The sequence below is a fragment of the Equus asinus genome, chromosome 14 (assembly GCF_041296235.1).
Source record: "Equus asinus isolate D_3611 breed Donkey chromosome 14, EquAss-T2T_v2, whole genome shotgun sequence".
NCBI lineage: Eukaryota > Metazoa > Chordata > Mammalia > Perissodactyla > Equidae > Equus > Equus asinus.
Window position 1 is genome coordinate 40,463,690 of NC_091803.1, and position 27,747 is coordinate 40,491,436.

At 46.0% G+C, this 27,747-nt stretch overlaps 1 protein-coding gene and 1 long non-coding RNA gene across 7 annotated transcripts in view; one reads left to right on the forward strand and one right to left on the reverse strand.

Moving 5' to 3' along the window:
* Positions 1-17,533, forward strand: part of LOC106836777 (uncharacterized) — a 144,221-nt gene extending 126,688 nt beyond the window's left edge. Inside the window, exons 65-67 of the mRNA XM_070484926.1 lie at positions 252-368; positions 513-654; positions 15,577-17,533. Of these exons, the coding sequence (XP_070341027.1) occupies positions 252-368; positions 513-654; positions 15,577-15,581 (264 nt within the window). The 3' untranslated portion in view covers positions 15,582-17,533. The remainder of the gene's footprint in view (positions 1-251; positions 369-512; positions 655-15,576) is intronic.
* LOC139040218 (uncharacterized) lies at positions 61-27,130 on the reverse strand. Of its 6 annotated transcripts, XR_011494309.1 has the most exons (9): positions 26,868-27,130; positions 24,265-24,358; positions 23,673-23,797; positions 23,350-23,544; positions 19,108-19,226; positions 15,866-16,932; positions 15,555-15,774; positions 15,007-15,126; positions 61-197 (listed from the first exon to the last, which is right to left on the reverse strand). It is a non-coding gene; the product is annotated as an uncharacterized lncRNA (long non-coding RNA). The 6 variants fall into 6 exon arrangements; XR_011494304.1 differs by having other exon boundaries at positions 15,555-16,932; XR_011494307.1 differs by having other exon boundaries at positions 15,555-16,932; positions 23,350-23,487; positions 26,868-27,129.
* Positions 27,131-27,747: the final 617 nt, after the last annotated feature.

Here is a 27,747-nt window from a genome sequence, read left to right on the forward strand (position 1 = left end):
AGCCGTCGGCCTGTGCATCCCTGGGCTCTGTGCTTGGGGTGGAGGATGGAAACAGGAGTGGTCCGGGTGTGCCCCGGGGAGGGAAGTGTCCGTGATGGGCTGGCCGTGGACCTCAGCTGCACTTCCCGGCCAGCACGCTCTGCCACTGCAGAGAACTCAGGCCAAGGGGCTGGTCGCCTCCTCCTGAGGCTGAGCTCCTGAAAGAAAAGAGGTCCAGGTGGGAGGCCTGAGTCCTGTGTTTGTCCCGCCAGGTGGGGGGCGACTGCAGGACAGTGGAGAAGACTCAGCAGGCCTGCCCCGGACAGAGTGCCCCCTGCCTGGCCTGCTTCCAGGACCCAGGCTCCAGCCTGGGGGACTGCTTCAGGGTGGTGAGTGTGGGGCAGGGCTGGACCCCCACGGAGGCCACTCAGCAGACGGACCCGGGGACTAAAGGAAGCCCTTGTCCCCATCTAGCCTGCGCCCCTCCTCCAGGCTGGGCCCCAGGGTCCAGTGACTATGGTGCTGGGTTTCAGGTGGACCCCACACCATTCCTCAGCCTGTGCATCCGGGACGTGTGTGGCACCCAGGATCTCCAGCCCGCCTGCACCCTGGCGGCCGCCTACATCCACCTGTGTGCCCGGGCCTTCGTGCACCTTGCCCCGCTTCCTCAGTGTGGTAAGCTGCCCCAGCCAGCCGGCACTCTGCCCCCCTCCCCGGGTGACCTCTGCCTTCCAGACCACTTCCTGTCCCTTAGCTCTACCTGGGGGACAAGCACCCACTTGTCATGAGCAATGAGCTGCGAGTCAAAGTTATGCGCAAAGGGGTACTTATTAAGAAAGAGAGGGGCCAGCCCGGTGGCGTAGTGGTTAAGTTCGTGTGTCCTGCTTTGGCGGCCCAGGATTCACAGGCTCAGATCCCAGGCACGGATCTACACACTGCTCATCAAGCCATGCTGTGGTGGCATCCCACATACAACATAGAAGAAGATGGGCACAGATGTTAGTTCAGCAACAATCCTCCTCAAACAAAAAGAGGAAGATTGGCAACAGATGTTAGCTCAGGGCCACTCTTGCTCACCAAAAGAAAAAAAGAGAAAAAGAGGCCCAAAGACCCCCCCCCCCCACTCCAAGCCAGGTCTTGCAAGCCTTTTGACCTCTGGCACAGGAGACAGTAGCTTTGGGAGGCCAGGCAGCTGTAGAGTCACCTCCTGAGAATGTCTAACATCAGGGGGTTGCATGCACACTCCTACAATGTCCAGAGACCCCTGGGGCACACGTGCAGTCAGGTTGTGTGTGATTCCCAGGGCTGAAGCCCCACCACACACACAGAAGTCAGCGATGGCCAAGAGCGGGCCCCTGTGACACTGTTCACGACACGGTGAGGCGGGCCTCATTCAGGGGGATTATGGCAATAGGGGCAGGAACCACTGCCCCAGGAGGGGAGAGAGATTGGGCTCAACTCTGGATACGGTGAGGACAAGTGGGCATTTACAGCCCAGGAGCAGGGCGGGGGGCCGGGGGGATTCCGGCTAAACCGACCTGGCAGGATTCTCGCTAGAGGTGGTCCAGGTGCTCAGACACCAGCAGGGGCGGTGCCCTGTCAGATGCTGAGGTCGTCCGTGATGGAGGAGAGGAACTCTAGCCAAACTGACTCAACAGGGTTCCTCTAAAATTGGACAATGTGGACACGAGCACGGAAGCCCGAAAGTCAGGGCCTGGCTGAGAAGACAGTTCTGAGAAAGCTTTCTCTAAGACCCCCAGATGCTAGAATTAGAGATGATGAAAGACATGAAAGAATAAACTGAAAAATGATGAGCATAATCCCAAAACGCATTTCCAGAAATGAAAAACATTCACTGCAATTTAAAACAGATTCAACGGCAGAAGAGAAAATTAATGAAATGGAAAATGTAAAAGAGGGAAGGTGAAATGAGAGAGCCCAATGTGCTAATAGAAATTCAAGAATGAGAAGATAAAGACATTTGAGAGATGGGACTCCTCAGATTCAGGAAGCACGAGGTGTCCAAAATCGTATAATATGCCCATCTCAAGATACATCCAAGTGGCATTGCAGAAAAACCAAAGCAAAAGGTTCTAAAAGCCACCAAAGAGGATGGAAGAGGGGTGATGCTTCAAGGAACAAGAAGATAATGTGTCTCCCACCAGCAGTGACAGAAGGAATAAATCTTTAAAGTGTTAGGAGAAAATAATTCTCAAGTTAGATTTTATGCCCAGTTCAACTACTGTTTAAGATTAAAGATGAAATAAATTCTCAGCACTGAACTATCTGAAAATGCCTGTACCACTAATGACACACACTAAGGGAACACAGCCGTGCACAGTCACTCCCGTGCCATGTGTGGCTGCTTTTGTGTTACAATCACCGAGCAGAGTGTTTGCGATAGAGCCCATACAGCCCACAAAGCCCAGAATATTTATTATTTGGTCCTTTATGGAAAAAGTTGGCTGATCCCTGGTGTAAACCAAGGAAAGAAGAAGGAAGAAATCAAGTGAAATAGGAAAGAAATAAACAAGAGAAATGATCAAGAGAAAAAAAAGAGACAAACCGGGGCCGGCCCGGTGGCGCAGCAGTTAAGTTCACACATTCCGCTTCTTGGTGGCCCAGGGTTCACTGGTTGGGATCCCGGGTGTGGACATGGCACCGCTTAGCACGCCATGCTGTGGTAGGCATCCCACATATAAAGTAGAGGAAGATGGGCATGGATGTTAGCTCAGGGCCAGGCTTCCTCAGCAAAAAGAGGAGGATTGGCAGCAGTGAGCTCAGGGCTAATCTTCCTCAAAAAAAAAAAAAAATGAGACAAACCGTACTAGGAATGAGCAAGGAGTCAAAACTGCAGATCCAGTAGAGATTTCAAAAAGTCACTTAACAACTTTGGTGATAAATTTCAAAACCTACGTTAAATTATTTTCTGGAAAAATAGGATCTGCCCAAACTGATTCGAGAAAGAGTGTTGAACCTAAAGAATCTCACAGGTATTAAATCAACTGAATCTGTAGGATAAGATGTACCTCTGAAAGATAACAGGCACAGCTTAGGGAAGAGTTATTGGACAAGACACCAAAAGCATGATTCATAAAAGAATAAAAAGGTCAATAAACTGGACTTCATCAAAATTTTAAAACACAGTCTTAGAAGGGTAGATAGACAAAGTACAGACTGGGAGAGAATGTTTGCAAATCGCGTATCTGGCAAAGAGCTCATATCTAGAAAATATAAAGAACTCTCAAAATTCAGCAGTAAATAAATAAATAGAAAATGGGCAAAACACATGGAGACACTTCACCCAAGGGACACATGGATGACAAGCACGTGAGAAACACGCTCGACAGTACTAGCAATTTGGGAAGCGAGATAGCATTGTTAAAATAAAGAACAACGACAACACCAAATGCCAGCAAGGATGCAGAGAAACAGGGTCTCTCAGATGCTGCCCGTGGGAATGTCAAATGGTTTAGCAGCTCTGGAAAATGGTTTGGCAGCTTCTTAAGAAGCTAAACATACACTTACCACTTGATCCAGCAATTGCATTCCTGGATGTTTATCCCACAGAAATTAAAACAATGGTAAAAGGGTCAATTCACCAAGAAGAATAAATATATATGCACCAAACATCAGCGCTCCTAAAGAACTGAAGCGAACCTTGATGCAATTGAAGGGAGAAAAAGACAGCTCTGCAACAATAGGAGGAGACATCATGGCCCTCCCCCAGCTCTCAGTAATGGATGGAACAACCAGAGAGAAGATCAATAAGGAAATAGAGAACTTAAATGACACTATAGACCAACTAGACCTAACAGATGCATACAGAACACTCTACCCAACAGCAGTAGGATATACATTTTTCTCAAGTGCACACAGAATATTCTGCATAATAGACCATATGTTAGACCACAAAGCAAGTCTTTTTTTTTTTTTTTTTTAAAGATTGGCACCTGAGCTAACATCTGTTGCCAATCTTCTTTTTTTTTTTTTCTTTTCTTTCTCCCCAAAGCCGCCCAGTACATGGTTTTATATTCTAGTTGTGAGTGCCTCTAGTTGTGGCATGTGGGACGCCACCTCAGCATGGCCTGAGGAGTGGTGCCTTGTCTGTCCCTAGGATCCAAACTGGCAAAACCCTGGGCTGCTAAAGCGGAACTTGTGAACTTAACCACTCAGCCACAGGGCTGCCCCAAAACAAGTCTTAATAAATTTTTAAAAACTGAAATCATACAAATTATCTTTTCCAATCATGATAGAAAGAAACTAGAAGTCAACAGCAAAAGGAAAACTGGGGGAAAAAAAATCACAAATTGTGCAGAATTAAACAACACATTTTAAAACAATCCATGGGTCAAAGAAATCACAAAGTAAATTAGAAAATATCTTGAGACAAATGGAAGAGAAAACACAACATACCAAAAGTATAGGATGTAGAGAAAGCAATGCTAAGGAAAAAATTTGTAGCTGTAAATGCTTACATTTAAAAATAAGAAAGATCTCAAATCAACAACCTAGCTTTACACCTTAAGGAAACAGAAAAAGAGCAAGCTAAACCCAAAGCTAGTGGAAGGAAGGAAGGAAATCATAAAAATTAGAGCAGAGATAAATGAAATAGAGAATAGAAAAATGAGAGAAAAAACGAAACCAAAAGTTGGTTTCTTGATAAGATCAACAAAATTGACAAACTTTTAGCTAGATTGACTAATTAAAAACAAGAGAGAGAAGACACAAATAACTGAAATAAAAAAAAAGGAAATCGGGGACATTACAAGTGCTTTTGCAGAAATAAAAAGGATTATAAAAAAAAATACCATGAACAATTTATGACAACAAATTGAACAGTCTAGATGAAATAGATAAAATTCCTCGAAACATAACCTGCCAAGATTGAATCATGAAGAAATATCAATCTGAACAGACCTATAACTAGCAAGAAGGTTGAATTGGTAATCAACAACCTCCAAAGAAAGAAAAGCCTACGAGCAGATGGCTTCACTAGTGAATTCTACCACGCACTTAAAGAAGTGAAACCAATCCTTCTCAAACTCTTACCAAAAAATTGAAGAAGAAGGAACACTTGCAAATCCATTTTGAGACCAGCATCACCCAGCTACCAAAGCCAGACAATGACACTTCGGGAAAGGAAAACTACAGAACAGTATTCATGGTGAATATACATGCAAAATTCCTCAACAAAATACTAGCAAACAGAATTCAAGGACACGTTAAAAGGATTATACACCACAACCATGGGGGATTTATGTGTGAAATGCAAGGATGGTTCAACAGGAAAATCAATGCATGTAATACACCACATTAATAGAATGAAGGACAAAAACCACACGATCATCTCAATTGCTGTGGAGAAAGCATTTGACAAAATTCATCACCCTTTCATGATAAAAACACTCAACAAACTAAGAATAGAAGGAAACTACCTCAACATAATAAAGGTCATATACAACAAGTCCACAGATAACAGCATATTCAATGGTGAAAGACTGAAGTCTTTCTTCTAAGATCGGGAACAAGACAAAGATGCCTGATTTTGCCAGTTCTGTTTAATATAGTACTGTAAGTTCCAGCCAGGGCAGTTAGGCAAGAAAAGGAAATAAAAGGCATCCAAATTGGAAGAAAAGAAGAAAAGTTATCTCTTCCTCAAATGACATCATCTTATATGTAGAAAACCCTAAAGATCCCACAAAAAACTCATTCCAACTAATAAACAAATTTGGCAAAGTTGCAGGATACAAAATCAACACACAAAAATCAGTTGCATTTCTACATGCCAACAATGAACCATCTGAAAAGGAAATTAAAGTACTTGGGAATAAATTTAACCAAGGTGGCCAAGGACTTGTACAATGAAAACTACAAAACATGGCTGAAAGAAATGAAAGAAGATACAAATAAATGGAAAGACATCCCATGGTTATGGATTCGAAGACAATATCATTAAGATGTCAATACTGCCTAAAGGGACCCACAGATTCAAAGCAATGCTTATGAAAATCCCAATGACGCTTTTGCCAAAATTTTAAAAATCCATCTTAAAATTCATATAGGAACTCGGATGACCCCCAAATAGCCAAAACAATCTGAAAAAGAACAAAGTTGGAGATCTAACACTTCGTGATTTCAAAATGTATAACAAAACTGCAGTAATCAAAGCAATGTGGTACCGGCATAAAGATAGACACATAGTCCAGTGGAATAGAACAGAGAGCCAAGAAATAAACCCTTGCGTATGTAGTCAAATGATTTTTGAGAAGGGCATCAAGACTCAATGGAGAAAGTACAGTCTTTTCATCAAACGGTGCTGGGAAAAATGGATGTCTACGTGCAAAAGAATGAAGTTGGACCCCTACCTTACACCATATACAAAAATGAACTCAAAATGGATCAAAGACCTAAGCATAAAAACTAAAACAATAAAACCCGTAAAGGTAAGTGTAGGGGGAAAGCTTCATGACGTTGGATTTGGCAATGATTTCTTAGATATGACACCAAAGGCACAGACAACAAAGGAAAAAATAGGCAAACGAGACTTCATCAAAATTTGAAACTCTGTGCATGAAATGACACAATCAACAGAGTATAAAGGCAACGTGTGGAATGGGAGAGAATATTTGCAAGTCATTTCTGATAAGGGGTTAATATCCAGAATATATGAAGAACTCCTACAACTCAACAACAACAAAAACACAACCTGAGTAAAAAATGGTCAAAGGACTTGAATAGACATTTCTCCAAAGACGATGTACCAGTGGGCAACAAGCACATGAGGACATGCTCAACATCACTAGTCATTAGGGAAGTGGGACTCAAAACCACAAGGAGATGCCACCTCACATCCATGAGGAAGGCTACTATCAAAAACTTAGGAGGGGGGTGGATCCAAGATGGCGCCGTGAGTAGTCCTCTTTGTCTCTCCCCCTTCGAGTCTACAATTATTTGGACACTTATCGCTTGACAAAGGATATCCAGACAGCATCTCAGGACGTCTGAGATACCCACGCGACTATACATCGGAAGGCGGACGGACTTTCCTCCGGGAGGATGTGGAAATAGGTGAAAACTCTCCGACCCCGATGAGCAGCCTAGTACCCGCAAGTGGCTTTCTTCCAACGGACGCCCCCAGAGGATCTACACACATCCAGGGCAGGAGCGAGCACACAACAGAGGAGCGACGGTGGAAACAGGTGACCAGAACCCTACCTAAACCCCCCGCAATTACTCCTAAATGCAGAGGGAAACTTTGGAGTTGCACACCTGAGCCCGCGGGGAGACCCCGCCTGGTGTTCGTGGTGCCCGGAGGGTCCCAGAGAGAGTCACTGAGGGTACGGAGGTCTCCCAGCTGCCGTTGCCCGCCCCGTGGGACTAGGGATTGCCAGAGATCTCGGAGAGGACCAGGGCTGGGGGAAGTTTCAAAGGCCGGCTCTGCGACCCGGAGGGGAAACACCAGAGTTCCACCCGGGCAGCAGACAAAACTCTCTGTCTGCCATTAGCAGAGGGGCCACACCGAGCATTCACGGCTCCGGGAGAGGCCCGGAGAGAATCCCAGAGGGCGGGGTGACCCCCAGCTGCCGTTGCCCGCCCCGTGGGACTAGGGATTGCTGGAGATCTCGGAGAGGACCGGGGCTGGGGGAAGTTTCAAAGGCCGGCTCTGCGACCCGGAGGGGAAACGCCAGAGTTCCACCCAGGCAGCAGACAAAACTCTCTGTCTGCCACTAGCAGAGGGGCCACGCTGAGCATTCACGGCTCCGGGAGAGGCCCGGAGAGAATCCCAGAGGGCGGGGCGACCCCCAGCTGCCGTTGCCCGCCCCATGGGACTAGGGATAGCCGGAGATCTCGGAGAGGACTGGGGCTGGGGGGAGTTCCAGAGACCCAGCTTCGTAGCCTAGGGGGAAACCCTACAGGCTCACAGCAGCCTTAGGGAAAGCCTCTGCACAGCACCAGTAGAAGGCACCCAGCCGCCAGCCATAAGGCTGGAAGACCCCAGGGCAAAAGCAGCATAGCTAGGTGAACTAACCACAGACTGTAGAAGATGCCAATAGCTCTCCTGCGACCCATAGAGGACAAGTGAGATTTTGTGGGTGCCGACAGCAACGGAGCGACAAATATAAGTGATCCCACCCCTGGCCGCTGGAAAAGCCCATAACACCGTTGCAGACCCCAAGGAGAGAGCACATCTAGGTGGGCTGCAACAGTAGGCACCAGCAGCCTGAAGCCCCCCTGTGACGGCCCCCACGGCAGAGGAGGGAATCCAAAGGGCCACTGTGGCTACGAGGAGGGGCCCAGGCCCAGTTAGCAACTACGGACAGGGTTCCTGGTTGGTGAAGTATAAACAGCTGCTCCCCCCACCGCAGCAGCTGAAACAAGTGAAAGGAGCAACTAAACTCTATCTCCATGCGGAGGCACAAATCAACAACATCAAGCAATATGAAAAAATACATTAAATCTCCAGAACAGAAAGAAAGTAACAAATACACAGAAAACAATCCCAAAGAAAATGAGATATATAACCTAAATGATGATGACTTCAAAACAGCCATCATTAAAATTCTCAATGAGTTAAGAGAGAATTCTGACCGACAACTCAACGAGTTCAGGAGCTATGTCACAAAAGAGTTTGATACGATAAAGAAGAACCAAACAGAAATATTGGAAATGAAGAACACAATAGAGGAGATTAAGAAAAATCTAGATGCTCTGAACAGTAGGGCTGATAATATGGAGGAAAGAATTAGCAATTTGGAAGATGGCAATATAGAATTGCTGCAGGCAGAGGAGGAGAGAGAAGCAAGACTAAAAAGAAATGAAGAAACTCTCCGAGAATTATCAGACACAATTAGGAGATGCAACGTAAGGATTATAGGTATACCAGAGGGAGAAGAGAAGGAGAAAGGGGCAGAAAGCCTATTCAAAGAAATAATGGCTGAGAACTTCCCAAATCTGGTGAGGGAGATGGATCTTCAGGTGACAGAAGCCAATAGATCTCCAAACTTTATCAATGCAAGAAGATCAACTCCACGGCATATAGTAGTGAAGCTAGCAAAAGTCAACGACAAGGAGAAAATACTAAGGACAGCCAGGCAAAAGAAACTAACCTACAAAGGAACCCCCATCAGGCTATCAGCAGATTTCTCAGCAGAAACTTTACAGGCTAGAAGAGAGTGGAATGATATATTCAAAAATCTGAAGGACAAAAATCTACAGCTGAGAATTCTCTACCCAGCGAAAATATCCTTCAAATACGATGGAGAAATAAAAACTTTCCCAGATAAACAAAAATTAAGGGAGTTCATTGCCACAAAACCTCCTCTTCAGGAAATCCTCAGGAAAACCCTCATTCCTGAAAAATCCAAAAAAGGAAAGGGGCTACAAAACCAAGAGCAGAGGAGATAAGTAGAAGGACAACAACAGAGAGTAGCAGCTCTACATCAGAACAGATTAAACCATGGGACGAGAAACAAAGGAAACTGAAGAAAACCGGAAAACAAGACACAAAATGGGAGTGGTAGGCCCCCACATCTCAATAATCACTCTAAATGTAAATGGATTGAACTCCCCAATCAAAAGACACAGAGTGGCAGGATGGAACAAAGAACAAGACCCAACAATATGCTGCCTCTAGGAAACACACCTCAGCCCCAAAGACAAACACAGACTCAGAGTGAAGGGATGGAGAACAATACTCCAAGCTAATAATGAACAAAAGAAAGCAGGTGTCGCTATACTAATATCAGACAAGGTAGATTTCAAAGCAAAACAGATAAAGAAAGATAAAGAGGGACAGTATATAATGATAAAAGGGACTCTCCACCAAGAAGACATAACACTTATAAATATATACGCACCCAACACAGGAGCACCAAAATTTGTAAAGCAACTCTTAATAGAACTAAAAGAAGACATCAACAACAATACAATAATAGTAGGGGACCTCAACACACCATTAACACCAATGGACAGAACATCCAGACAGAAAATCAACACGGAAATAATAGAATTAACTGAAAAATTAGACCAGATGGACTTAATAGATATATATAGAACACTTCATCCAAAAACAGCAGGATACACATTCTTCTCAAGTGCACATGGAACATTCTCAAGGATTGACCATATTTTGGGAACCAAAGCAAACATCAATAAATACAAGAGAGTTGAAATAATATCAAGCATCTTTTCTGATCATAATGCTATTAAACTAGAAATCAACTACAAGAAAAAAGCAGAGAAAGGTGCAAAAATGTGGAGACTAAACAACACGCTTCTCAACAAACAATGGATCATTGAAGAAATTAAAGAAGAAATCAAATTTTATCTGGAGACTAATGAAAATGAGAACACGACATACCAAATCATTTGGGATGCAGCAAAAGCAGTCCTAAGAGGGAAATTCATCGCAATACAGGCTCACCTCACTAAACAAGAAAAAGCTCACATAAGCAACCTCAAACGACACCTAACAGAACTAGAAAAAGAAGAACAAACAAAGCCCAGAGTCAGTAGAAGGAGGGAAATAATAAAAATAAGAGCAGAAATAAACGATATTGAAACAAAAAAGACAATAGAAAGGATCAATGAAACAAAGAGTTGGTTCTTCGAAAGAATCAACAAAATTGACAAACACCTAGCCAGACTCACCAAGAAAAGAAGAGAGAAATCGCAAATTAATAAAATTAGGAATGAGAGAGGAGAAATCACAACAGATACCAATGAAATACAAGAGATCATAAGAGAATACTATGAAAAACTATATGCCAACAAATTGAACAACCTGGAAGAAATGGACAAATTCCTAGACTCCTACAATCTCCCCAAACTGAATCAGGAAGAAATGGAGAATCTGAATAGGCCAATCACAAGTAAGGAAATAGAAACGGTAATCAAAAACCTCCCCAAAAATAAGAGTCCAGGACCAGACGGCTTCTCTGGAGAATTCTACCAAACATTCAAAGAAGACTTAATACCTATTCTCCTCAAACTGTTCCAGAAAATTGAGAAAGATGGAGAACTCCCTAACACATTCTATGAAGCCAACATCACTCTGATCCCCAAACCTGACAAGGACAACACAAAGAAGGAGAACTACAGGCCGATGTCACTGATGAACATAGATGCAAAAGTCCTCAACAAAATTTTGGCAAACCGATTACAGCAATACATCAAAAAGATTATACACCATGATCAAGTGGGATTTATACCAGGGACACAGGGATGGTTCAACATCCGCAAGTCAATCAACGTGATACACTACATCAACAAAATGAAAAACAAAAACCGCATGATCATCTCAATAGATGCAGAGAAAGCATTCAACAAGATCCAACACCCATTTATGATAAAAACCCTCAGTAAAATGGGTATAGAAGGAAAGTACCTCAACATAATAAAGGCCATATATGATAGACCCACAGCCAACATCATACTCAATGGACAAAAACTGAAAGCCATCCCTCTGAGGACAGGAACAAGACAAGGGTGCCCACTTTCACCACTCCTATTCAACATAGTACTGGAGGTGCTGGCCAGAGCAATTCAGCAGGAAAAAGAAATAAAAGGAATCCAAATAGGTGACGAAGAAGTAAAACTCTCGTTGTTTGCAGACGACATGATCTTGTATATAGAAAACCCCAAAGAATCCACAGAAAAACTATTAGAAATAATCAACAACTACAGCAAAGTAGCAGGGTATAAAATTAACGTGCATAAATCAGTAGCATTTCTATACACTAACAATGAACTAACAGAAAAAGAACTCAAGAACTCAATCCCATTCACAATCGCAACAAAAAGAATAAAATACCTTGGGATAAACTTAACCAAGGAAGTGAAGGATCTATACAATGAAAACTACAAGACTTTCTTGAAAGAAATTGACGATGACATAAAGAGATGGAAAGACATTCCTTGCACATGGATTGGAAGAATAAACATAGTTCAAATGTCCATACTACCTAAAGCAATATACAGATTCAAGGCTATCCCAATCAGAATCCCAAGAACATTCTTCACAGAAATTGAACAAACAATCCTAAAATTCATATGGGGCAACAAAAGACCGTGAATTGCTAAAGCAATCCTGAGCAAGAAAAACAAAGCCAGTGGAATCACAATCCCCGATTTCAAAACATACTACAAAGCTACAGTGATCAAAACAGCATGGTACTGGTACAAAAACAGGTCCACAGATCAATGGAACAGAATTGAAAGCCCAGAGATAAAACCACACAGCTATGGACAGATAATCTTCGACAAAGGAGCAGAGGGCCTACAATGGAGAAAAGAAAGTCTCTTCAACAAATGGTGCTGGGAAAACTGGACAGCCACATGCAAAAGATTGAAAATTGACCAGTCTTTTTCACCACACACCAAAATAAACTCAAAATGGATCAAAGACCTAAAGATTAGACCTGAGACAATAAGTCTTTTGGAAGAGAATATAGGCAGTACACTCTTTGACATCAGTTTCAAAAGAATCTTTTCGGACACTGTAATTCCTCAGTTTAGGGAAACAATAGAAAGAATAAACAAATGGGACTTCATCAGACTAAAGAGCTTCTTCAAGGCAAGGGAAAACAGGATTGAAACAAAAAAACAGCTCACTAATTGGGAAAAAATATTTACAAGCCACTTATCCGACAAAGGGTTAATCTCCATAATATACAAAGAACTCACACGGCTTAACAACAAAAAAACAAACAACCCGATCAAAAAATGGGCAGAGGACATGAACAGACATTTCTCAAAAGATATGAATATGGCCAATAGACACATGAAAAGATGTTCATCATTGCTAATCATCAGGGAAATGCAAATCAAAACTACACTAAGATATCACCTTACACCCGTTAGATTGGCAAAAACATCCAAAACCAAGAGTGACAAATGTTGGAGAGGTTGTGGAGAAAAAGGAACCCTCATACACTGTTGGTGGGAATGCAAACTGGTACAGCCACTATGGAAAACAGTATGGAGGTTTCTCAAAAAGTTAAAAATAGAAATACCCTATGACCCAGCCATCCCATTAGTGGGTATCTATCCTGAGAACCTGAAATCAGAAATCCCAAGAGTCCCTTGCACCCCTATGTTCATCGCAGCATTATTTACAATAGCCAAGATGTGGAACCAGCCTACATGCCCAGAAACTGATGATTGGATAAAGAAGATGTGGTATATATACACAATGGAATACTACTCAGCCATAAAAAAAGACAAAATTGGCCCATTCACAACAATGTGGTTGGACCTCGAGGGTATTATGTTAAGCGAAATAAGCCAGTCAGAGAAAGACGAACTCTATATGACTCCACTCATAGGTGGAAATTAGTATATTGATAAGGAGATCTGATCGGTGGTTACCAGGGAAAAGGGGGGGTGGGGGGAGGGCACAGAGGGGGAAGTGGTGTACCCACAACATGACTAACAAAAATGTACAACTGAAATCTCACAAGGTTGTAATCTATCATAACATTAATAAAAAAAAAAAAAACTTAGGAAATAGTAAGTGTTAGCAAGGATGTGGAGAATTTGGAACTATTGTGCACCGTTGATAGAAATATAAAATGGTGCAGACACTATGGAAAACAGTATGGTAGTCCTTCAAGAAATTAAGAATGAAATGACCATATGATCCAGCAATTCTCCTTCTGGGAATATATCCAAAAGAATTGAAAGCCAAAGTCTCAAAGAGATGTTTATACAGCTGTGTTCATAGCGGTGTTAGTCACAATAGCCCAAAGGTGGAAGCAACCCGAGTGTCTGTGGACAGATGAATGGATAAAGAAAATGTGGTACATACATACAAGGGAATGTTGTTCAGCCTCACAAAGGAAGGACATTCTGACACCTGCTACAACATGGATGAACCTGAAGGGCGTTATGCTAACTGGGATAAGCCAGTCACAAAGAGACAAATACTGCACCATCCCACTCATCTGAGGCACCCAGAATAGTCCAATTCACGAGACAGAAAGTAGAAGGGTGGTTGCCATGGGCTGGGGAGGGGAGGATGGGGGGTTGTTTTTTAATGGGGGCAGAGTTTCAGTTTTGCAAGATGAAAAAGAGTTCTGGAGGTGGTTCACAACGATGCGAGTGTCCGTAATACCACTGAACTATGCACTTGTAAATGGTTAAGCTAGTAGATTTTACGTGAGGTGTATTTTACCACCAACGTTTTTTTCATTACAAAACGTTTTCAGAGCACCTGCCCCACGCGAGGCATGGGGATACAACAGTGAACCCTGTCCTTACAAACACTGTCATTGTAAGAACGAACACACTTAGGAGCCAGTCCTGATGGCCTAGTGGTTAAAGTTCGCCTTGCTTCCCTTCAGCAGCCCGGGTTCGTTTCCTGGGTGCAGAACCACACCACTCGTCTGTCAGTAGCCATGCTGTGGAAGTGGCTCACACGGAAGAACCAGAAGAACTTACAACTATGTACTGGGGCTTTGAGGGGGAAAAAGGAAGAAAAGAGGAAGATTGGCAACAGATGTTAGCTTAGGGCAAATCTTCCCTTAAAAAACAAAAACAAGAAACAAACACACTTAAGGAGACAGAATTCTAAGAGCAAGAAACGGTACATACAATAGACCCAAACCCACAGGAATTCAAAACTGGGTTTATCTGACACAGACTGAAAATTTTGGCCGGGAACTAGAAACTATTAAAAGCATAATATATCTAAAAAGAACCAAAAATAAAATCTCAATAGATGACAGAAAAGGCATTTAATAAAATTCTCCAATACTCATACTTTACTTTTGAAAATTCTCCTAGCAAATGAGGGACAAGAGGGACCTTCCTTGACCTGATAGCGTGAGGAGTTTGGGGTACGGCCTTGAACATCACGCACGGTGGTGAAAAATCTGAACATTCCCTTTAAAGTCGGTGACAAGATAAAGACACTCTCTGTCTGTGCTTCCATTGCCCGTTGTATTAGGATCCTGTCCCACTCAGGAAGACCAGAGAAAGAGGTAAAGCACAGAGATTGGAAAGCAAGACGCTGGTAAAACTCACCTGCCAATGACGACCACCCTAGAGAGGGCACAGGGGCTCTGCCCAGATCTGTGACCCCTAAGTTGATGAGATCTGCGCTTCTGTGGGACCCAGAGATCCAGGGGCTGAGGTGGACTCTTTCTGAAAGTGGAAAGAAATCATTCAGGGGTCACCAAATGTTCTAGAACCATCCTCACGCCCCTGCTGCTTTTGTGGCCTGGATACCCTCTCTTCACCCTCAGGATTCAGTTCAGGCATCGCTTCTGGACTTCCCTGCACCGCTTCCCCCAGTTGGGGTTCAGTGTGTCCTCTGTCCTCCCAAAGCATCTTGTGCCGAGGTTCAGCCCTTCCCCTCCGCTGGGAACCCCTGATGGGGGGACCATGCCCGGGTTCTGTCTCCCAGGTGTAGGGACCCGTCTAACCCTAACCTGCTGCCTTTCCAAAGAGGGGGATGTCCTTTGGACGAGGGCCGCTCTTGGCCTGACAGTGCTGGGCCTGCAGAGTGCCAGGGATGTAATGGGGCCTCCAGCGCGATTCCAGGAAACAGGGGGCCCACGGCACAGCCTTACCTCTCTTCTCTTTTCTTCCCAGTTTGAGATTTTCCTTAAGCCGGCACCAGGCTGCCAAGATTTCAAAGTCCTTCACCTTCCACCACAAGCCCAGCTCCGCAGCAAGGTCAAGATTCTTGGCCAGGACGGAACAACCAGCACGAGACACCCGGGGGCTCAGAGAAGAGGGTGCTGGCTCCAGATACCAGAAGGAGCAGTTTGCCAATGCTTCAGAATGCTTCTGGGGACAAGAAAGACCACAGCTGGTCTGGATAATTCTCCACCTTCCTCAATACCTATCATCTAGGAGACAGCCTGGCCGCTGGACCCACCTCTGGGCGGGGCCTCCAGTCCGGCCACTGTCCTTGTCCTGGCTGTTTCTCGCTTGCTCAGCTGAGGCCTCCGTGGTGTGAGCCGGGCTGCCCCCGGGGTCTCCCTAGCTTCCTCTGCCCTCCGCAGGGGTCTCCCCTGAGGCGTGAGGTTCCTTGAGGCGGGCTGATGGCCCCAGATCCTTCATCACAAGCCCAGTTGGGGAGCTTCCCTCTTTGGGGTCGCTACTGAATCTGGAACGGAACATTCCGGGGGGTGTTTGAAAAGCCCTCCTTCCTGAAGGGCCGGTCTCCACAGACATGTGCCGTGGGCACGAGGCGCTCAGGCCCCGAGGAGACGGCGCTCCAAGTCGTTCTTTCTTTGGGTGGCAGGCTTGTCCCTTGAATGTTCAACCAAAACATAAGGCTGGCGGAATCCACGAACTCGTCTGTTGGGTGGCTGCGGCCGACCGTCTGCTGGAGAGACCGGGAGGCTGGGGGGCTGGGAAACCTGCCCACCCGCAGGGGGCCCCCTCGAGCCCTCTCTACACCCAGTCCCGGGGTCCAGATTCTAGAGCAGAGAGCAAAGTGTCAGCCATGAGGACGGGGGCAAGCAGAAGGCCAGACGCAGTTGTCCGCCCACCCCCCACGTAAACCCCTGGCATGCAGCAGGTGCTTAATAAAGTTTAGAAGAGGGACATCTAGAGAGTTCTAGAATCTTTAGAAGATGGAGGGTAGGGGGACGGGGAGCTGGTCCTGCACATTCCCACCTCTGGAGGGAAAAGGGTCAGGAGGAGGGTTCTCGTTAATTGAGCGAGGGCCATGGTGTCACGGGTTACAACCCAGAGAGCACGGAATCCAGGCCCTGTTCTTTGAAAGACACTTGACCTTTTCTTAGACCTTTTAATAGCCCAACGAGGAAGGGATGGCCCCATGTAATGGAAGAAGCAGTAGGCTCAGAGAGCCCAGGGCACTCACCCAAGGTCACACTGCCAGCAGACGGCCGGGCCGGCACTGAGCAGGGCATGGGCTGCCCAACCTCAGTCATCCATCTTCCACTTTCCCAGTAGCTTTGTGCCGTGTCATCCGCCCTTTAAGAAAGAGTCTGGTGAACTTCAGCCCTGCCCCAAGCCGTAATACGTAGTGCTTGTTCATTTTTTCCTCATATACCTTAAAATGCCCCAGAAGCCGTGTCACGCACTGTCAGAAATGTACCCACAACGGGGGGAAGCGCTGTGCTGGGCCCTGTTGCTGGAGCTCAGCCCAGGAAGAGGGGAAAGGAGAGAGTTCACGATGGAAAGCAAGTCGCTGGAATTGGGGGGCAGGGGGGGCCCTGAGCAGTTCAGTTTGATGCACTCACAGTTTGCAACGACGCAACCAGTGGGTTTCTAAATCTGCTCAATGGATCAGTGATTTCCAGTCCAGAAACAAAACTGGCGACTTCCAGCCTGCCTCCCACGCTGTCCACCCCGCACTGACCAGGGACACGGCCGTGGGCTGGGCCCCGCAGAGACCCAGGGAAGGAGACACCACTCCCCTGTCTCAAGGCAGACTTGTCAACATCAACACCCCACACGTGTGCAGAATTTACAGAAAAACAGATGAGAGAAGAAAGGATTCCATTAGAAACACCTATAAATATTCATGTCTACAGCAGATAGAGAGCAAGTACAAATAAATTCTGAAAAAACGGAGTCTCCGTGAGATAATTTGTTAAAGGAGAGGAGGTGGGCAGTTCAAAAGAGGAAAAACACAACCGAGGAGGAGGCAGAAATTTTAACTTGACTGGTAATCTAAAGGGAATGAAAATAACAATTATAACTTTACCTGTTACATTGCAAAATAGGGATTTAAATAATAATACCCAGAACTGGGGAGGCTGCGAGCCTCGAATTCTGTAAATGGCACTTTCAATGAGGACAACCTCCGTAGTGTGTTTCGAAAGTCTTAAAACCATTTATTCCTTTGATTTAATAAGCCCACTCCTGGGACCTTATTCAAAATGAGGGAGGGAAGGGAAATAGAAATGATTCCAAAAAATTTCAAAATAATTTCATTATTCAAAATGCTGAAAATTATGAACAACCAACAGGGAAATGGTTTTTTAAAGTTGTGGCATATTAATTGCATATGCTATCTTGAACTCATTTGTCAAAAAACAACACGAGGAAATGTATTCACATGGAAAAAAGATTAAGCTCCAAGTAGAGCAGAAGACTGCATAAAAATTTGCACCAAGAATAACTGTATATGGGGCCCGGCCTGGTGGCATAGTGGTTAAGTTCGCTCCTTCCACTTTGGTGCCCAGGGTTTGTGGGTTCAGATCCCGGGCGTAGACCTACACATGAGTCATCAAGCCATGCTGTGGTGGCGTCCCACATACAAAATAGAGGAAGATAGGCATGAATGTTAGCTCAGTGACAATCTTCCTCAGCAAAAAAAAAAAAAAAAAAAAAAAAACTATATGGACCCAAACCTGGCAGGGAATCGAGGAAAATGGAAAGAGTTCCTATAGGAAGGGCGAGACATTGCAGGTGATTATTTCTCTTTTAAAATTCCCTTTGTAATAGTTACGATGCTCTTCTTCCCAGAGATTTTTAAATATGGAAGGAAAGCAGGAAGGGAGGGAGGGAAGAAGCTACCCAAGGGTCCACTGAGGGATGAATGAATAAAACCAAAATTAGGACATCCATCCATACAATAGAATACTATTCAGCCTCAAAAAGGAAGGAAATGCTGACACACACTCCAGCATGAATGAACCTTGAGGACATTATGCTCAGGGAAATAAGTCAGACACAACAGACAAATCCTGTAGGATTCCACTCATCTGAGGTCCCTAGACGTAGTCAAAACCATGAAGACAGAAAGTAGATGGTGGTTGGGGGGTCGGGGGGGGGGGGGGGGGGGGAGCGGTGCTGGGTACAGAGTGTCAGTTTGGGAAGATGAGAAAGTTCTGGAGGTGGATGGTGGTGATGTTTGCACAGCATTGTGAATATACTTCATGCCACTGAATTATACACTTAAAAAGGATTGAAATGGTAAATTTTATGTTATGTGTGTTTTACCACAATTTTAAAAATGAGAAAAAGAAAGGAAGGAAGGACAAAGAGGCTCAAAGGAATTTTTTTTTCTGCAATGGCTGGGGGGGAGGGGGCAGCAGTGAGCAGCACATATTTAAAGGGGCAGAAGCCTGGAGGGCGAGCGAGGAGGTGGAGACAGCAGTGAGGGAGGAAGAGGAGAAGGAGGAAGGCACCCCTTCTTACTTGAAGCTGGCGTTCTATCTTCAGGGAGAAAAGCGTGCAGGTCACTTTCTGGAAAAAGCCTCTGCATGGGAGGATGAAAACCTTTTTCCACTCCCCATCTTACTTCTCTGGCCAGGGCCCTGTAAATTAGGCAGACAAAAAGACAGATTGAAAGAGAAAAACAGATGTTTATGAGCACGTGCATCCAGCGTGGACGTGGGAGCCCTCAGAGATGAGCAACTCAAAGGGGTGGTTAGACCAGGGGCTTACGTAGCATCTTAACAAAAGAACAACATGGTTTTAGAGAAGCCACAAGACAAAGGAAAGGACTTTGAGGCTCCAGGGGCAGTAAACTGTGTGGGAAGGTAAATATGTGGGGAACGAGGTAGAGAAGGGTGGTTTTCAGCAGGGCTTGCTATGTAGATTCCTCTGGTGCCCATAAGGGTCTAGAATTGTCTCTAGTCATTAACTCTGTCCCTCCTGGTAGAAATGATGAGGATTTTAGGCTGGTTACTTTTAAGACTGCAGATGAGAAGCAGGCTCCGAGGAGCGGAGTTTGCTTGCCCTTTGTTGGGAGACATTTACATTTCTAAGGGAAACCTCCATCTGTAAAGTTGCCTCCCTCTCTGTGCCAGGAAGAAGGGAGATTACCTTATCTCTACAAACTTTTAATCAATGCCAAAGACAAGAACTTAAGTTGGTTACTGTCTGGTAACCTCATGTAACTGATTTAGGGCGGTGGCTTCTGGCCATTTACTCAATCCGATTTGATTCTTATCTAAAAGTTGTGGGACTGCCCAATGGCCGGACCCTACCGGCACTGATACCATTTTAACTTTTTTACATATTCTTTCCTTTGTCTTGTAAAGAGATAACTGGCATACCTATGCCTTAAATTTAGCCTTACTCTCCACCCAACTTTGCAGCAGAAGCGGCAGCAGCAGCTCCTCCTGCCCGTGGGCCCTGTCCCCACGCAGCAGCTCTGACTGCCCATGGGTCCTGTCCCCATGCTATTCCACACTATTCTCTAAATAAAAGAGCACTACTGCCAGATCTTAAGAGTCCAAGAAATCTTTCTTTCGACTCCTCGGCTCACCGAGCCCGCATCAGAAAGAGGAGCGGGAGGGGCCGGCCCAGTGGCGCACTTAGGTGTGTACGTTTGGCTTCAGCGGCCTGGGCTTCCCCGGTTTGGATCCTGGGTGTGGACATGGCACCGCTTGGCAAGCCATGCTGTGGCAGGCATCCCACACATAAAGTAGAGGAAGATGGGCACGGATGTGCGCTCAGGGCCAGGCTTCCTCAGCAAAAAGAAGAGGAGTGGCAGCAGATGTTAGCTCAGGGCTAATCTTCCTCAAAAAAAAAAAAAAAAAGAGGAGGGGTGCCTCAACAAATTTAGGTCGTGCTTTTAGGCAAATAGGGGGAGCGTGGAGAGCTTTTCCTGTATCTGCGGCTGCTCAAATGCCTTCAGCTCAAAATAATGCTTATGCCCAAGTGGCATATTTCCAGGTGGCTCTTCTGTTCTGCTTCACCTCCATCAGGCCCATTCTTGCCGTCCAGTGGGTTGTGACCAAATTAAATGTGGCCACTGAGTGTAACCTGAACAGAGAGGGGGGAGGAGAAACTGCTCACGTTTGACGGTTGTTGAAGCGAGGAGGAGACGGACCCGGTCAACACTCATCTTAGGAAAAACTGAGCCAGCTTCATTACCCAACCCCACCTCTCAATTATTTTTAAAGACGGAAGGAGTGGGTGGAAATGAGGTCACCCTGAAGCCCTCCGGCCAGCAAGCTCAGAGTCAGAGTTGGGACAGGAGCAAGATCTTTGGTCACTGAATGTGAAGGATGCTTTCCAGTGACTTCCACTGCCTCAGGGCCTCTGGGAGGGATGTGTGTCTTAGCCTCTTTCTCTAAGACCAACTTGGAAGCGTGTCTGGGTGGCTGACCTCATCAAGACAAGGAGGGGACCTCAAAGGCTGTCTAGGCAAGGAAACTTGAAAACCTAGAGGAAATGGATATTTTCCGGGTGGGAAGAAAAAAATCCAACAAATACCAAAAGAGAAAATCTCTAACTATACCAGAAGAAACTGAGAAAGTTGTTAGAAAGAAACCACCATCCCGCAAGTCTCATGGTGGGAGGGGGAGGGGAGGGAGCCCAACCTCCCACAGGATGGTTTCCCGGAAGTCAGCCACATCCCCAAACCCCACCTCCCTATGTACAAACAACAAGCCGTCGGAAAAGTTAACAGAAAAAGGAGAAAACGTCCCACTTATAACAGCACCTCCTAAAAATAAACTCCCAGAAATAAACACACCACCATGTATACGATCTATACGAGAAAATCTTTTAAAAGCTGCTGGAGGCTTCAAAACACATCCAATGTGAAAAAAGGCACACTGCATATGTCCTTATCCAGAAGGTTCCCACGCTAAGATGTAACCATCATCAGCGGGCGCTGGGGGCATGTGGGACCACAGCCCTCACACGTGCTGGTGGGGACGCGAGATGGCGTGGCCACTCTGGAAAACAGGTTGGCAATTTCTTAAGAAGTTGAAGATGAATTTCCCCGATGGGTCAGCAGTTTGACTCCCAGGTGTGCACCCAAGAGAAGTGAAAACAGACGCTCACGCTAACACTTGAACACAAACGCCCGTCAACTGCTAAATGGTGAACAAATCGTGGTAGGTCCATGCAAATGCCCATCGACTGGTGAATGGACAGACAAACTGCGGTGTGTCCATACTGTGGAATGCTGCTCAGCAATAAAAAGCAAGTGAGTCCTGAAACCTGCGACGACCGAGGTGAATCCCAAAAACATTATGTGAAGTGAAAGAAGCTGGATGCAAAAGGCCACATATCATATGATTCCATTGGTATGAAATGTCCAGAGAAGGAAAATCGATGAAGACAGAAAGCAGGTTAGTGGCTGCCTGGGGCTGTGGGCAGGAAAAGGGAGTGAGTGCGAATGGGCACAGGGACTCTCGTGGGGGTGATGGAAATGTTCTAAAACGGGAAGGTACTGATGGCAGCACAACGTCATAAATTCACTAAACGTCATCGAATTGTGCCTGTAAAATGGGTGATCTTTATGGTATAAAGATAAAGCCGTTAATAAAGGAACTTCTTAAATTTAACATATAAATAACATGAAATGGAAACTATAAAAGAACCAAATAGAAGTTTTAGAATTGAAACATACACATATCTGAAATGAAGATCCATCGGATGGATTTAAGAGCAGACTGGGCACAGCTCAAGAAAGCATCAGTGCATTTGAAGATGGGTCAGTCGGAATTATCCAAACTGAAGCACGGAAAGAAACAAGAACTAAAAATGGAGAGAGAACGAAAGGAAGAAAGAAATAAAGAACGAATGTCTGAGACATGCAGGACGGTGTCCATTTGTCTACTGCACGTGTAAGTGGCGTCCCAGAGGGAGGAGAAAGGGAGAAGAGGGCAGAAGAAGATCTGGAGAGATAACAGCCTGTGATTTATCAAAACCGATGAAAGAGACCAACCCACAGATCTGAGAAGCTCAGCAAATCCCTACAGGATTCATACAAAGAACACGACACCTGGGCACGTCACAGTCAAACCGGTGGAAACTCACGAGGAAGAGAAAAGCTTAAAAGCAGCCAGAGGACAAAAGAGACATTACGTTCATGGGAACAAGAAGAATGATGCAGCTGAATCCGTTAGAAACAGTGGAAGCCAGAAGAAATTGGAACGACTGGTGGAGAACACAGTCAACCTACTATTTTATATCCAACAAAAGCATCAGTCAAAAATGAGGCAAGGGGCCGGCCCGGTGGCGCAGCAGTTAAGTGTGCACGTTCCGCTTCGGCGGCCTGGGGTTCACCAGTTCGGGTCCTGGGTGCAGACATGGCACCACTTGGCCAAAGCCATGCTGTGGCAGGCGTCCCACATATAAAGTAGAGGAAGATGGGCATGGATGTTAGCTCAGGGCCAGTCTTCCTAAGTAAAAGTGAGGAGGATTGGCAGCAGATGTTAGCTCAGGGCTAATTTTCCTCAAAAAAAAAAAAATGAGGCAAAATTAAGAAATTTCAGGCAAAGATGAGAGAATTTGTCACCACCAGGCCCTCCGTGCAAGAGACATTAAAAGAAGTTGTTCCCACCTGAGAGAAATGATCCTGTGCGCAAGCCCAGGTCCGAAGAAAGGGATGAGAAACAATCAAAAAACTAATTTTTACAAATGCATTTCTCTTGCTGATCTGAATTTGGAAAGGAAAGGACAAGAAATGCTTACCTTCCTCTCTCAACCGGGCACTGCAGGCAGAGATCCGGGAAAGCTGACTTTGGTAAGAATTTTTACCCTCCGCCGGCTTTGGCCCATTTTTCCAGGATGCTGTCTGCAGGCTCCAGAGCAAGTGGGGTGTACCAGGAACTGTAGGGGAGGAAAAATAATTTTCCCTCTGCTCTTCTGAGCTTTTGGCTGAGACCTCTGTAATAGAAGGTTAACAAGAGAAAAATGGACAGAAGTTTGTCAACATGTTTACGTCCTGTACACATGGGAGACACTAGGGAAAATGAGTTGAGTCCCAAGGTGGCCTAAGCCACCAGCTTACATACCATCTGCAGCTAAAGACAAAAGAAAGGTGTGGGGCAGCGCTTATGTTTACAGGTTAAACTTTGTTACGCAGAATCCAGTGCCTTCTCCATCGATGAGAGTTTCTAGAGGCGCAGCCATCTTCCTCCTGCAGGTTCAGAGGGAGACACCCTTACAAATGGAGATTTCCCTTATAAATGTAAGTGTCTCTTACAAAAAGGTAACTCTGCTCTGATTTCAGAGCTTCGCCTGTGTCTGCTGATTCTCAGAATAATCAGCTTGCGGTACAGTCACGTGTTGCCTGACGACGGGGATGCATTCTCAGAAATGCGCCATTAGGCAATTTCACTGTCGTGTGAAGATCACAGAGCACACTTACACGAACCTAGATGGCACAGCCTACTGCTGATCGAGGCTCTATGGTACCCATCTCATGGGACCACTGTTGTGTACGCAGTCTGTCATTGACCAAAACGTCGTTATTCAGCACATGACTGTAATCCTTATACCAAAGAAACATATTTTGGGGCGGCATATCCTGGGACCCCTCAGAACTTTTGAATGGAACGATTAAAAACTGAGAAAAAGGCTTTTTTCATGAGGAATACCACATACCGTGTTATCTTTTTCCTAACTTCCAGGTGAGTGTTTCCCAGGACCCAGGCCCAGCCCTGGGACTCCTGCAGTTTCATTAGGTGTCAGGAAGTCCCTGTCGACGAAAATAATCCATAACCAATCTATAAATGAAAATTTGGGTGAGTTTATTCTGAGCTTAAATCTGAGGATTATAACCCGGGAGAGTCTTTCCACAAAGGAACAGAGCACTCCAAAGAAGTGGGGGTTATATACCCTCAAAGTGTATGTTTCACATATGATTGAAATATCCCTTTTACAATAGTCACGAGGCTGCTCTGTCAGCACAGCGATTGATGGAAACGGCAGACAGGTCTGCTGTCTCACTGAACGCCGAGGGGTGGCAGGTGTGTTGCCTCGGGCTGGGGGGTCACAGATGAGAACTGCAATTGGTTCCCAGCCTAAAGAAAGATACTTAATCCTTAAGGAGACGCCAACGTTGGGAGGGGAAGGGAAGTTGCACCTTTATCTCAAGGTCCTTTGCTCTTGCCATAGGGAATCCCTAAAGCAGACATACAATGCATGCTCAACGGCCTCGGTCAGGCCCTTTTGGAAAGACAAGGTCAGGCCGAATTAGGTGTATACCAAATGGCTTCCTCATATATTCCAATATATCCTATTACTTGCCATTTTTATTTGTCATCCCTTTTGCCAAAAAGTGGAAACAAGCAAATGCCCATCGGCTGATGAATGGATAAACAAAATGTGGTCTATCCGTACAATGGAATACTATTCAGCCTTAAAAAGGGATGAAGTGCTAACACACACTGCAACATGGATGGCCCATGAAAACACAATGCTCAGTGAAAGAAGCTACATGTTGTGTAATTCCACATATATGAAATGTCCAGAATGGACAAATCCACAGGGAGACAAAGCAGATTAGTGGTTGCGAGGGCATGAGGTGGGTGGGAGGATTGAGGGGATGATGGCAAATGGGTATGAAGTTTCTTCTGTGGGTGATGACAATGTTCCAGAATTAGCAGTGATGGTTGCAAACCTTGTTTATACACTAAAACCCACTGAATTATATCCTTTGAAGGGGTGAATTTTATGGTATGTGAACTATATCTCAATTCTTTAAAAATCCTGGTAGGAAAAGGAAAGCATTGCAAGCGATATCTTGGTTTCATAATAAAATGAGATTCTTTTCCCCCAAAAAAAGAAAAGAAAAGAAAAACCTCTTTCAGTTTCTGCAGACTTCTTTAGTCCCCATCCACCCACCCAGAGAATCTTTTGTCTGCTCCTTCCCAACCGATAAAAGGCCTTTGTTTGCCTTTTAATTTGGAGGCTGGCAGGTAAATTAGAAAGAGGCTCCAAGTAAAGGGAGAGCGGCCCATAGCCCGCCCGGGGCCTGAGCCGCCCCCACTCCGTGACTCACTTCACCCAGAAACGGGCTTTCCTTCCAGTTTACCATCTGGGAGAAGGAATAAAATGGCACTTGTTTTCCTTATTTGCCAATAATTTACAGAAGCCAAACTTCACAAACAACGTTTTCCCTGGCAACCCCAGCCCAGTCACTTCCAATACAACTCGCTCTCCAGTGACAGGACTGTCCTGTTCCAGCTGACATCAGTTCATGTTGAAACCTCACTTAAACCAGCAAAGTGGAGGTTTTCCCCCAGGCTGGCCATGGGCAGAGCATTTGCAGGAAGGCCCGGGGCTGGAGGCCAAAGGCAAAGAGAACGGGAGCCAAGGCTTGTGCTGTATTTGGGTCGATCCCTCCATGCCCACGTTTACTAAGGTCTCCTGGCCGTGACGGGTTTGCTTTTGAAGTTCATCAATTTGGTCAGTTTCCTCTAAAAACAGTAACAAATGATGCCTAACCCCAAATCACAGATATGACAAATTAGGAAAAAAATGGTTTTGGAAAAGCTTGACTTGGGGAGTGACAATTTTAAGGCACCGTTGTCTGGTCTTTCTGGATTGACTGTGAACCCTGTGAGGGATGGCCAAGTAGGTGTCCACACTCAGGGACCACCTGGTCTGGAGAAAAGATGCCTCCTGGGGGCCCTGCCCCCACTTTGTCACTGCATGTCCCACTCAGGCCGCCTCTCAGCCCAGACTAGAGCAAGCCCAGCGGTCTAGAAAACGTGAGTCAACCCACCAAAGCATAGGGTGAGCAAATTCAGCCACCTGCGGCCGACCAGCTGCCCGCCTCACACTCTCTCTCCAGACCAGGGCCGGCTTCACGCAAACTCTGCAGTCAGGGCTCAGGAAATTATGCAAATTATGTAGTGGTCCTGCTTCAGAGCCATTTCAGGCAGGGTCTCAGGTGACTGGAACGGGTCAGAGTTTCCATAAAGCAAGGGGCTGGCCGGCCACGGAGCCCTTGCCAACAGGTTATCCTAGTCTCTAGGTCTGGAATCACCATCCCAGGACTACTTCCTCAGGGAGCCTTAAACAGCTTGGTAACCCGCCACATGACTAGTTAATGACCCGCAGCCCACCTCTGCAAGAGCAGGTCCATTTCACACAACCGTGCTGCTCACAGTAACCAGAGGGCCAGCGCCGAAGGGCAGCCACCTGTTTTCCGAATCCCGTGCTAAAAATTCCCAAGAGGTCCAGGACCCGTCTGTCCTTACCGTGTCACTATCAATGGCCTGTCCTGAGCAGGACGAGACCCGACAACACTTTTCATCATCTGGGATCCAGGAGCATCTCCCGGGGATGAACGAAGGTGGTGTCTGCAGGAGGCCCTGGTGGATCGAGCCCACAACCCAGCCCAGCTTCCCTGGGCCCCAGCCAGCCAGCCTAACTGGGGACAGCCATTCCCAGCTGCGCTCCGGGATCTGAAAGGCCGTCTTTTCCCTCGAAGCCTCTTTTGGGGTTTCAGGAAGGAAGTGGAGAGAGAGCGGAAACCGCAAGCGCTTATAACTCTAATAGCAGCAGTGTCCCCTCCTGGTGGCGCCCCCTCCCGGGGAGATGCCGTGTGGGGGGAGGGTGCTCCCCGTGCCGCATTGCGTCCCGAAGCCACCCCTGGGGAGGGGAGCGTGTCGTTCTCCCATCTTACAAACGACGCCACAGCGGCTCTGAGAGACGCGGCCTGGGGACTGAGACGGGCCAGCAAAGCCGGGACAGGACACCCTGGGGGCTCAGGTCTGTGGCTGTTTCTGCAGTGCCAGGACCAGAGGAGCTGGTGTCAGCCAGCGCTGGGTCTCGCTCTGCTGACAGAGCTTTCCCTCTTAAGGACATCGGTGGGGCCAGGGCACAGCCCTGGGAACATTCTCTTACTGAGAAACCCAGCGAGGAGGAGAAAGCAGGACCGACAACTTCTGCATCTCTGAAAACGACTTTCTGAAAAAGTGGAACAGCTCAAGCTCTGCACTTATAATCAAAAGCGTAGAGATTCCTCTGCTCAGAGAGAACTTAAATGTTGGCTATCTCCTTTTCCTGTCTGGGTCCCAGGCTCTGCCTCCAGAACCTTTCGTTCCAAAGTCTAAATTCAAAGCCAGAATGAGTCCC